This window comes from Halichoerus grypus, chromosome 5 (assembly GCF_964656455.1).
Source record: "Halichoerus grypus chromosome 5, mHalGry1.hap1.1, whole genome shotgun sequence".
NCBI classification, from domain to species: domain Eukaryota; kingdom Metazoa; phylum Chordata; class Mammalia; order Carnivora; family Phocidae; genus Halichoerus; species Halichoerus grypus.
The window spans coordinates 57,177,468-57,189,928 of record NC_135716.1 but is presented as its reverse complement, the minus strand read 5'-3'; the positions used below and the strand labels follow the sequence as shown (position 1 = coordinate 57,189,928).

The 12,461-nt window shown below is 33.1% G+C and overlaps 1 protein-coding gene across 1 annotated transcript in view; it reads left to right on the top strand.

Moving 5' to 3' along the window:
* Nucleotides 1-12,461, top strand: part of CRISPLD1 (cysteine rich secretory protein LCCL domain containing 1) — a 44,597-nt gene that overhangs the window by 19,973 nt on the left and 12,163 nt on the right. Inside the window, exons 3-10 of the mRNA XM_036090908.2 lie at nt 6,827-6,945; nt 7,295-7,427; nt 8,479-8,594; nt 9,299-9,399; nt 11,074-11,214; nt 11,381-11,441; nt 11,548-11,614; nt 11,820-11,950. Of these exons, the coding sequence (XP_035946801.1) occupies nt 6,827-6,945; nt 7,295-7,427; nt 8,479-8,594; nt 9,299-9,399; nt 11,074-11,214; nt 11,381-11,441; nt 11,548-11,614; nt 11,820-11,950 (869 nt within the window). The remainder of the gene's footprint in view (nt 1-6,826; nt 6,946-7,294; nt 7,428-8,478; nt 8,595-9,298; nt 9,400-11,073; nt 11,215-11,380; nt 11,442-11,547; nt 11,615-11,819; nt 11,951-12,461) is intronic.

Below are 12,461 nucleotides of genomic sequence, written 5' to 3'. Positions count from 1 at the left end.
TTGTGTTTTCGGGATTAGTTGAAGGGAGCCTGGATTTAACTTCTTACTGAAAATATATTCTTGTCACATTCAGTTAAGTTTCAGTTTATCTGTCTTGGACAATATTAAAACTTTCTTTAGTAGGGATGATTCAGAAATAGTTGAGCTCTTCTCTAGACTCATGATTGGAAGATCTGAAACCTTTTTGGTTTTGCAATCTTGTAAGTTGCAATACAGCTTTAATTCTTTTTTTTAATTTAAGAGTAATTGGTATACAATGTTATATTAGTTTCAGGTGCACAACAGCGATTTGACAATTCTATATGTTAGGCAGTGCTCACTATGATAAGTATAGTTACCATCTGTTACTACACAATGTTATTATGGTTTTATTAACTGCATTCTCTATGCTGTACTTTTCATCTCTATAACTTCTTTATTCATAACTGGAAGTTTGTATCTTTTAATCCCTTTCAATTATTTTGCCCATCCCCCCTACCCCACCCCCCATCCCCTCTGGCAACCACCAGTTTGTTCTCTTTATTTGAGTCTGTTTCTGTTTCTGGTTGTTTGTTTAGATTCCACATATAGGTGAAATCATACGGTATTTTTCTTTGAGTTATTTCACTTAGCATAATATCCTCTAGGTTCATCCATGTTATTGCAAATGGCAAGATCTCATTCTTTTTTATGGCTAATATTCCATTGTATTCTAATAATGTATCTTTATTCATTTATTGATAGACACTTGAGTTGCTTCCATATCTTGAATATTGTAAATAATGCTGCAGTGAACATAGGGGTAGATATATCCTTTTGAATTTGTGTTTTTGTTTTCTTTGGTTAAATACTCAGTAGTGGAATTACTGGATTGTATGCTATTTCTGTTTCTATTTTTTTGAGGAATCTCATTGTTTTTCACAGTGGTAGCACCAATTTGTATTCCTACCAACAGTGTAGGAGGGTTCCTTTTTTTCCACACCCTCTCCAACACTTGTTATTTCTTTTTTTGTTTTTATGTGAACCATTCTGATTGGTGTGAGTGATATCTCATTTTTGTTTCAAGATGCATTCCCTGATGGTTAGTGATGTTGAGCATCTTTTCATGTTTCTGTTGCCCATCTGTATGTCTTCTTTGGAAAAATGCCTATTCAAGTCCTCTGCCCATCTTTTAATCACAAAATAGCTTTTGCTTCTTAGTTAGAAATGCCCTTAATTGTCATCAGAAAGATTATTTTACAGTTTGTAAGTTCTTATGGGGTTTTATAAACAATGCAGAGCATTCTATAAGAGACTATAAGTGCAAAATAATAGAATTTTAAAGCTGAAAGAAATTGAAGGACTTTATTCTAGCTTCCTGTTGTTACAGATAAGGAAACAGAAACCAAACTTGACATAATCAAGAGACAAATTTGAAAGTACATAATTTAAATAAGAAAGAAAACTCTTCCAGGGTATATCGTGTATTTTAATTACTCACTGAAGTACTTTGAACAAATGCAAGCTTATTTTTACTCTGTCTATACAAGAAAATGAGAGGAAAATTTATGACTAATAACCTTACTTGCATATGTCCAGAAGACATAGAACTAAGGAAAGGGTGTTTTCAATACCATTGAAAGCTATCATGCTGTTACTATTTCTGACAGCCATTGACTGCTCAGGACTGAGGTAGGTTTGGAGATATAAGGGTGGTATTCCAAGTTAGGTATGCAGATATATATGTCTCAAAACAAGAATGTTTGTGAAATTCATTTTGTCAAAGTTTATTGCAAATGCTAAGATAATTTTTAAAAATAATTTCATCATGCTATTTCTAGTTTTCAGTGGTAGGGAGTAGACCAGAGTTTCTAGCCTAGACTGGACTTTCAACACAATTGTCTTTTCAAACCACTGTGTGTTCATAATATTGTTACTTTGCCAGAAAGCAGTGCAGGTTTTAAAAGTCCATATTAAATTGCAAATTGTATCATGGACAGATGCTTGTCGTTTGATTAGGCTACCTAATAGTATGATAGTCAAAGACCAGTTTTGTCTTTTGCATTTATCTTGGAAGTCCATTAAAACTGTATCAATTTTGCAAAAAGGTGTAATGAATTAGTACATTATTTCTATATTATTTAGATATTCTTTTCATTTTTAGATAATTGCAACATTAATTATATTTCCCAGGTGTTTTGGAAAAAGTTTATCTTCTTTATTTAAAGACATTTTTCTCAGCATGTCTTTGAAAAGACCTATTGTAGCTTTATCACACTTAGGTAGAATTTCATAAAATTTTAGAAAATCTTACAATCCTATTTCTTTCTACTTAGAATGACATTTAACAATTATGAAATTAATTGAGTTTCTAGTCAATAATTTTCTTGTGCATTTAAAGGTGTCAGACCATTTAAAGCTGGTCAATTTAAAATGTCTTTAATCATTTATATATTTTCTTTGTTGGTGAATATAAGTCTGTAAAACTACTTTAGTTCAGTGTCACCTAGGGTATTCTCTTTGGTAGACTAATTATCATGATACAATTCCCAGGACATGAATTTTCAAATTTTATTAATCTGGAAAGAGTTGTAAATTTACTGTGGTCAAGAACATATATTTGAAAATACTTAATCATTCTTAAGAGACAAAACTATTCTCAGTATCAAAGAGAAAGGAAAAGTAATATCACTAATGACAAATTTTACCTAATGTACAGTGATAGAACTTACTGGTAGCCTACTAATATTAACTCTGTTAAAAACTACATCCTTAAGTGGTTTCTAGCTGTCATCACCTATTATTAGAGCAGGATTGCAGGTATTCTGGTAGGAATATGAATTGTATATGTTCACTCATGTTTCACAGAGGATAACAGTCAATGGAATTTTCTGTACATGTCTAGATAGCTACATACTTTCCAATTTCTACCACTATAATATTTTAGTACTAACATTACTTTGTATTTCTAGGCTTACTTTTGACAGTCCTTTGTCAACATTTAGGATTTCTCATACAGTCACACACATACACAGGAAATGATAAAGCCTCCCTGTTGAACTGGCTTTAAAAATATCATTGGAGACAAAGAATTTAGTAGTATTCTAAATGTTTCTTTGTAATAAAACTTCATTGAACACTTCACTGTGGTCTAAGAAGGAACAGCTTACAGATGTAATTGGAAAATAGAGTGGTTTTCATTTCTACACACCTCAAGTACCCATTTTATAAAGAAATGGTAATTTTAAGTGTGGTTTGGCTTTAAATTATTGCTGGGTGAATAGTTCAGAGAGGGAAAAAAAAGTCCATCAGGCCATCTTGATTTTATTTACAAACCTGAACTTAAAAAGAAATGTGTAGAGAGTGACTTACATTTAAATAGGATGGGTATGAATTATTGGTGGTCTTAAAACATGTAATATAATGTTGTGGCATAAAAATATACATTCCATGCTGTTTTCACAATAATATTTCTTCTAGGACAGCTATATTTTCATTAAGTTTTTTTAAAGATCCTCTCAATTCATATTGTTGAACTTCACCTAAACACCTATGCTTGATTACATTCTTTAAATAGATAATTACTTTAAAAACTATCACTAATTAATATTTGTTAAATATTAATAGTAAATTTTAGTTGCATGCTCCTTTGCTTCAGTTCTTATATTAAAATAATGTGTCCCTATTTTAGCCTTACTATCGTTCATTTGATATGGTTTCCCCCTTATTTTTAGTGCATTACATGGAAAACTTGCCATGCCATAAAAAACAGCTTATCCATAGTACATACTCAATAACTGAATTTTTTAGTTCTTGAAGGGACCTGAGTTATCTTCTATTTCTCATTTTGCAGATAAGAAAACTTAGCCTAAAGCATTTGAATGATACATTTTAAATTTTATTTCAATTTCTATACAACAGATATGTAAGCAGACTTTTGCAATATAACATATTTGTGAATTTGTGAATTTGGAGCTGATTGTTTATCCTCTTTAAAAAGCATCCATCTTGGGGCGCCTGGGTGGCTCAGTCGTTAAGCGGCTGCCTTTGGCTCAGGTCATGATCCCAGGGCCCTGGGATCGAGCCCCGCATCGGGCTCCCTGCTCCGCGGGAAGCCTGCTTCTCCCTCTCCCACTCCCACTGCTTGTGTTCCCTCTCTCGTGTCTCTCTGTCAAATAAATAAATAAAAAGCATCCATCTTCAATTTCATTAGAAAAACTAACATCTGAGATTGTAGAATCATGTATAAAACAAGAGATTGGCCTTGAATAAGGGTCCTATGATCTCTTTTAAGGGCTAAGTTTGGTGGGTCATACTTGGGTCTCTCACATATTTGCTTGCAGTGACCTGGACTTGCAAACTAACAGCCTCATGCCTGGGCTAGGAAAGCCCAAACAACCGAAATTCCTCCTGCATCTCTTGCTCTCTGTGTGATCTCTCTACAATATCTTTCCAGCTACGTCTTCAGGGCAGCCAGACTATAATTTCTTGGCTCAGGTTTGTTAAGATGTGTATGGAGGGGCAGAAGGAGAGGGAGAGAGAAACCCAAGGAAACTCCACGCTGAGCATGGAGCCTGGGGCTAGATCTCACAACCCTGAGATCATGATCCTGAGATCATGACCCTGACAAAGAGTTGGATGTTTAACTGACTGTGCCACCTAGGCGTCCCAAGATGTGTGTGTTAAAAGAGAAAGAACTGACTGAATAGAGGCTGTATTTCATAACCTTGCCTGAGAAATCTCACAGTGTCATTCTATGTATTAGAAGGGAGTTACTATATACTGGCTAATTGAACATAATAATTAAAAAAAAAAGGGAGTTACTATCCAGCTCAGATTGAAGGGAGGGGGAGAGAATTCAACTCCACCTTTGTGGGGAAGAGTGTTTTAAAATCACCACAATGGCTTCAAGCCATTATTTTATTTTACTTATTGTCTTCTATTATTTATTATTATTATTATTATTATTATTATTATTTTGGTGCTTCTTTTTCCCTAGTGTGCTTTCCTTTGGCCTATAGTCACGACTACAAATTCTCCCTAGAACCTGGCAGGTTACTTTTTTTTTTTTTTTTTAAGCTTCTGCATATCTCTTTTTCTTTTCTGAAGTCTTAACAAAGTAATGCACACTTGCCTTCTCCAATTTCTCCTTCCAGTCAAGTATGTGCCCATGTGTTCTGATTTTCTCCCTAGCATTGTTCTGAAACTGTTCTTGATCATGAATTAGCACTTAGCAGCTCTTGTCTTTCTGGACTTCTCTGTGGCATTTGATCTTTTGCCTGCTCTCTATGCCTAGAATCCTTGTCCCGTTGCTTTATAATTTAATCCTTTTACAGTTTTCCCTTTACATTTCTGATCCCATTTTCCCTGGTTTATTTTACTAATTCATTGTTTTTTTCTCCCTTTTAAGGTTGGTAGTCTTAGAATTTTGTTTTCATTCCTCTTCTCATTCTATATCATCTTCCTGAAGAAAGTCATCTCTGGGTGAATAACATCAAAATTCATATCTTCAGCACAGATTTCTTTCCCCAGAATCCCAGTCATCTATTTCCACCATCTCCTTGGCACACATGCTGCATAAATCACAGACATCTCATGCGGCACCCTAGAAATTTGCACTGAGATACATTAAACATATTTCCATGGCAACAATCTATTTCTCTTCCTGTATTTTCCTTCTCCCAATTTGGTAACCTTCATCATCTTCATCTTTTTTTTTTTTTCCCCCCTCATGACCTACATTCAGTCATCCATCAACTTCTAGGAATTTAAATTCTGAAACATGATTTCAGTCTGTCTGCTCTTCTCCAGCCTCATTGCTATCACCTTAGGTTGTATCCTTGTGTTCTGGTTCCAGGACTACTCTCCTATCCTCTGAACATGCCCGGAGTTCTGTGATTGTGCCAAGACTGAACCCAGCTCTGCCTAACTCTTATGTTTTTACAACCACACTTGCTACTACACTCCCTGTTTTTCAGATTAACAAATTGAACATTAAACCTAGGACATACAAGATAATTTCAGTAATAATTTTGTAATTTTAAATATTCCTTTGTAAATTATTTTAGAAGTACAAATTAATCACCCTCATTGAATGTTATATATAAAAATGCATATGTATTTTTATAGGAATCAGATTCATTCATCATTCGTATACTCAATAAGCATTTATTAATCATCTTGTCTATATGATAGACAGAAAACACAAAAAATAGGCCAAAGATACTGGTGTGAATTAAATGACTGCCTCCAAGCAATGCATAGTCTTGTGAAAGAGACAGACGTGTAGATGAATACTAACATTTCATTGTAATAGCTGCTAAATGAAAAAGTATTACAAAGTTTTAAGAGCCCCAAGGAGGGAATAGCCTACATCTGAGAGAAATGGAAAGGTTGTCTAAAATGTATTATCTAAAGCTGGGCTGTGAAAAAAGAGTAGGGGTCTGTGTGACAAATAACAGGTAGAAGGATGTTTTAGACAGAGGAAACAATGCCAGCAAGAGCAAGGAACAGCATGTTTTATGATAAGGAACAGTGAGACCAAGGCTCTTGGACTTTATGTATGTGGGAATTTGTTGGATGTGTTTAGATGGAGCAATCCGCTAAGCATATTTGTGCTCACTTAGGTAATTCTAAACACTTGTGGGGCAGATTGGAGGGATAAGAGATAGGGGCAAAGAGACTAGTTAGGAGACTAGTGCAAAAATCTAGGCGAGAGATGGTGAGAACCCAGACTAAGATGTTGACTTTGTAAAGCAGTTAAGAATGGAAGAAACTGAACTGAAGCATACTGTATTCTGAAGAAATGTCCAAACTCCAAACAAATACATTATCTGTATCTGTATGTTGTTTTTGTTTTAAACTATAGACATGGGATGTAGAGCTGGAAAGATCCGCAGAATCCTGGGCTGAAACTTGTTTGTGGGAACATGGACCTGCAAGTTTGCTTCCATCAATTGGACAGAACTTGGGAGCACACTGGGGAAGGTAGTGTAAAGTGTAACTTTTTTGTTTTTGGTAATATAAGTGCTTGAAATGCTAATTCAGCACTGAACATTTTCTAAGGGTTAGAGCCTAAAAGGAAAACAAATGGTCACACCAACACAAATAATAAAAAAACAAATGTCATAGCAGAATGACCAGCAATATTTTAGTCTTATTTTTTGTTTAAATCATTGACATAACATTACAAGTAACGTAATGGCCATAAGTATTTAACGTTAATAACTTACACAAGAATATTTCTCTACCAAACTTTACCAATCTATTTTGCAATATTTGGTGTTACATTTTCTCCCACTTTACTTACTCTTGGTGGTTATTGTCTTTCAAATAGATACAGGCCCCCAACATTTCATGTACAAGCATGGTATGATGAAGTGAGAGACTTTAGCTACCCGTATGAACATGAATGCAACCCATATTGTCCATTCAGATGTTCCGGTCCTGTGTGTACTCATTATACACAGGTATGTTTTGGGTACATTATACCTCATTTTTCTAAGTTGAGTTTGTGTAACTGTGGCAGAATTTAAGCTACTCAATGTGAGTCTTATGTAATTTGGTGTGGTTATTAAAAAACATATTGATTTATGTAGAATAGACTTACCAATTTCTATAAACAATAAAAGTAGTTACTAGGAAAAGTCCAAACATCAATTTAAAAAAGACATTATTTCAATTATTTTATATGTGAAACATTTTTAATCTGGCCCCAGGAAATGCACATGGGAGAAATTTACCATCTTCAAAGTCAGGTATCATTTTTTATTTTCCAAAGAATAAAAAATATAGTTTTATTTACCATGACACTCAGTATTTATATGTGTGCAGCATTTATATATACATATACATTTTATACATTATATATAAATACACTTTATACATTATATGTATTTTATTCAGTGTCCACAGTTGGTATTGGATAAATTGTAAACCTCTAAATCAAACCACTAAGGGTAAATACAACTAGATAAATCTCACCACAGATCTGAGTTACTAGAATCTCTATGGCTGATTATTAGTGAATATAAAGCAAATTGTTCTGTCTGCCTTTGCATGTGAGAAGATTAAGATCAGCACTGAATTCCCTAATAAGCAGTTATACTATGAAAATACACATTGTATAAGACATTTGAACCTCTACATTTTTGTTCCAGTACAGTTTAAGATGAGAAATTCTGTTCCTTTGTTAGGTAAGCCTCTTTATAGATACATTAACACAGCATTTAGGTTTGTGAGGATGTAACTTTTGAACTATTTAGTAAATGCATATTTTGAAGATGCTTACCTATTATAGCTAGATAGAGTTATTTACCTGTAGCACTCTTCTTTAAATTGAATCAAGCACTTCCCAAAGTCTCAGGAAAAATATCCTTTTGACATTGCTTTATTTCATCCTGGATGATAAAGGTTCATTTCTTAAGTTCAGTTTTATACATCTTTCTCTGAGATATGTTGTTGTCTTACTTTGTCTCAGCCTACTTTTTCTGAGCCTTTCTTTTCCTTTCTCTAACATAGGTGGTGTGGGCAACAAGTAGCAGAATAGGCTGTGCCATTAATTTGTGTCATAACATGAATATCTGGGGACAGATATGGCCCAAAGCTGTCTACTTGGTGTGCAATTATTCCCCAAAGTAAGTAGACAAAACATTACTTTTATATGTAAATTTTTCCTAACAACATGAAGAAACTTTATATTCCCAATTTTTTTCTCATTTTCAGTATGTATTATTGACTAAAGTGTATTGTTTTAATGCTATTTATTTAATATGGCAACAATTAAAATGGTTGCCTGATGCATAAAATCAGTGCTTAAGAGGAATATGAAAATTGAAAATATGATCTTTGTGAAGACAGGAATTACATTTTTATATCTTCAGTTTTACTCATTACATTATATTACATAGTTTTAATAATTTGGATTTATTAGAGATGAAAAACTATAGATTAACTGAGAAATGTATTTTCACCTGTGTAAAGACCATTGAATGATTATGTTGAAAATATTATGTATGTAGGGTCAAATCTAAGTCTAAAATCTCTCCATTAAAACAAATGGAATATGGATGAATATCCCATAACAGAGCTTAGTGTTCTGTGGAAGTTTAACTTTGTAATTTTTAACAATATACATAGCAAATTACTTAAAATATTTTCAAAAGAATGAGGCAGCAGTTCATATATAAACCTAGTAACTAAAAGGACTCTGCGATGAAAGATATAAATGTTTTATATCTACACACCAAAATCATTACTTAGAAAATAGTAATATTTCACAGTGTCTTATAAATTATGCTATATTAGACCAACTCTTAATAGAGTGGATCATCTCTTTAAGGGGAAACTGGTGGGGCCATGCTCCCTATAAACATGGACGGCCCTGTTCTGCTTGCCCACCTAGTTTTGGAGGCGGCTGTAGAGAGAATCTGTGCTACAAAGGTATGTGCTATTGTGTTATAATATTCAGTTTGATTTATATTTTAATCCAACTTCTACATTAATTTGTATTTAAAAGGCAAAAAAGCACATTTAATTATTACATTAAAATTCCCAGAACTCTATTTAAACTATTTTGAAGCCATTACAAATATTTTAAAAATATAGTATTAATAAGTCTGTTATACCAAATATGTATTTAAAGGAAAGTTTCATCATTATTTCAGATAACCACTTCTAATTCTACTTTGAAATTATCCCAGAATGATAAGTACATTTACATTTTTAAAAAGCCACCTTAATATATTATTAGACTAGAGTTATTTTTATGAGTCTTCATTTTTGAAGGATTTAGCAATTTAATAGTTTATTTTTAGCACTTTAAGAGTTTTTGCCAAAATACTTACTCATGAATCTTACTAAATGATGCTCAAAGAATTATACTAATTCTGTGCTCCTTATTGCAGAATATATAATTTCTCATGCCAAAATAACCCATAAAAAAGCTATCATATTATTGTAAAACTGTTGTAAAAGTAGTGCTCTGAAATGCATCTGATGTGCTAGAATGTACATATAAATGTGGTGTCCTGTTTACAGCACGTGAAGAGAAAACTTATATGACAAAGCTTTGTGAAAATCCTGCTCTTAATTGGGCATCCAAGTGAACATTTCTATTCTCTTGTACTTTTTTCTTAATGATGACCAAATGAAGATTAATGTAGACTAAGTGTTTTAGAAAACATGAATTAATGCAGCCCTTTTTCAGTACTCATAAAGAGATGTCTTTTTTCCCCTTGATGACTGAGTGCTCATTACTATAATGAGCAGACAAGAAGTAATGATTTATTTCACTCTGTTATATGAGCCATTTTCCATTCCTGGAAGCATTTTTCATTGTGTGTGAGTCTGTTTTCCATTTTCTCCATCCCTAAACCTCCACCCTACTTGCCCCTTCACCAGTGACCACTATTTTACTTAAAACTGACTCTCCTCTGAATTCATACTTCCCTTTTCTAGGTTCTGAGTTCTTGGACATACATGAAAATAACATACCGTTCCAAATTATGCCACTGTTAAGCCCTTGATATGCCAACCTGGAAAAAAATAAATTCTCCATTGTTAAGTTTAAATTTCTGCACATTGGATTTCCTTCTAAAAGAGAAAAACCTTTCCGTGGAAACTGACATTGTAGTAAATTAAAAGGGCATGGCAAGCCTTTAAGCTGAATTTCCTTTTGGGAGAATTTTAAATGTGACCCTTTTGAAAATTTTAAAAGCGATTTTCTTAAAAATATGATTTCATTTGGGAAAACAAACTCAGATACACTAAGCCCTTACTTCCTTAGATCACTGTGTAGACTTCATGGTACCATCATGAAAGGCAATCCCTGATACCACTCTCAAATATAAAGCAAGTTTAGAAATGACTCCATTTAATGTTAGCCAGATGGAAGCAAAGATGAATCAAGAGTTCAGAGCCTTATACATTTATTTTATTTACTCCAATGCATTACATAAGACGACCACCTTAAGCCAACACCTGTGCAAAAAACTACAGATTTTTCTAGTTTTCTAGTTTTAAGTGTTACCCAGGCATATAACGGTATATCGTTATTTGATGATTTGTGTACATTTAAGGTGGGCTCATGTTTCTTAAATCTATTCTCTCTAACAGAAGGATCAGACAGGTATTACCCTCCTCGAGAAGAAGAAACAAATGAAATTGAACGGCAGCAGTCACAAGTCCGTGATACCCACGTTCGGACAAGAGCAGACGATAGTAACAGAAATGAAGTCATAAGCACACAGCAAATGTGTAAGATTTACACAAATTTTAAGGTTTACATAGATGGCATATGCGACTGTATTTTATTAATTGGGACAGTTTTAAAATGGCAAAAGCTTGACATTAGAATATATGTTATGAACTACAGTAGCTTTTACATTATCTAAATTATTTTGGTATTTTTTTCTTTTTTCAGCCCAAATTGTTTCTTGTGAAGTAAGATTAAGAGATCAGTGCAAAGGAACAACCTGCAATAGGTAATATTTGTTATTATTCTCAAAATTACCTGACAAAATATGATGTATTTTCATTTTACACTGACATTCAGAGAAAATAAATTTGTTCCCAATTTCTTTCATTTAGATATGAATGCCCTGCTGGCTGTTTGGATAGTAAAGCTAAGGTTATTGGCAGTGTACATTATGAAATGGTAAGTACTATAAATATAATGATTTGGGACTAGGATCTTGTTACATATTGGATTTTTTAAATGCAAAAATAACAATTTATATAAGTATAGATATTTTGCTCAGATATGTTCGTTTAATTTAAAGTCATGTAAATAGTAATTAGATGTGTCCTATGGAGAACTCTTAATATTTTAATATCCTTTGCTCCCTTCTTTTTTCTCCAAGCAATCCAGCATCTGTAGAGCTGCAATTCATTATGGTATAATAGACAATGATGGTGGTTGGGTAGATATCACTAGACAAGGAAGAAAACATTATTTCATCAAATCCAATAGAAATGGTGTTCAAACAATTGGGTAAGTACACAAACGATCTTTTGGATGAGATGATTTTAAATTGTAATAATGAGTTGACAAATTCTTTCAGAGCCAAGCATAGAAGGATTTATATGGAAGTTGGTAATTGTCAAGGCTCATTTGAGCTCTGTAATTTCTGAAGACAAAAAGGAGCTGAAGTATGTGAATTCAAAGTTGAACAGTTTTACTTATAAAGAACATGCTAAAGCTCCACATTTTCTGGAGTTTCATTGAGAATGTACAAATTTACAGTTTTTCTTGATGTGAAAAAACAGATTTTTTTCAGCTATGAGAGAAAATACCCCAGAGAAAGCTAATTGATTTGCATATTCTCCCTGCCCTGCTTATGGATAAATGGTTTATTTCATGCAACAATAACTTTGTTAGTAAGATAAATTAGATTAATAGGTAAAATTACGAGCATTTTGAAAAGTTCTTTAAATATGTAATATATTATGTACCTTTGTCCATCTAAATGTAACTTAACATAAAAGCATTAACTTTTGAAATG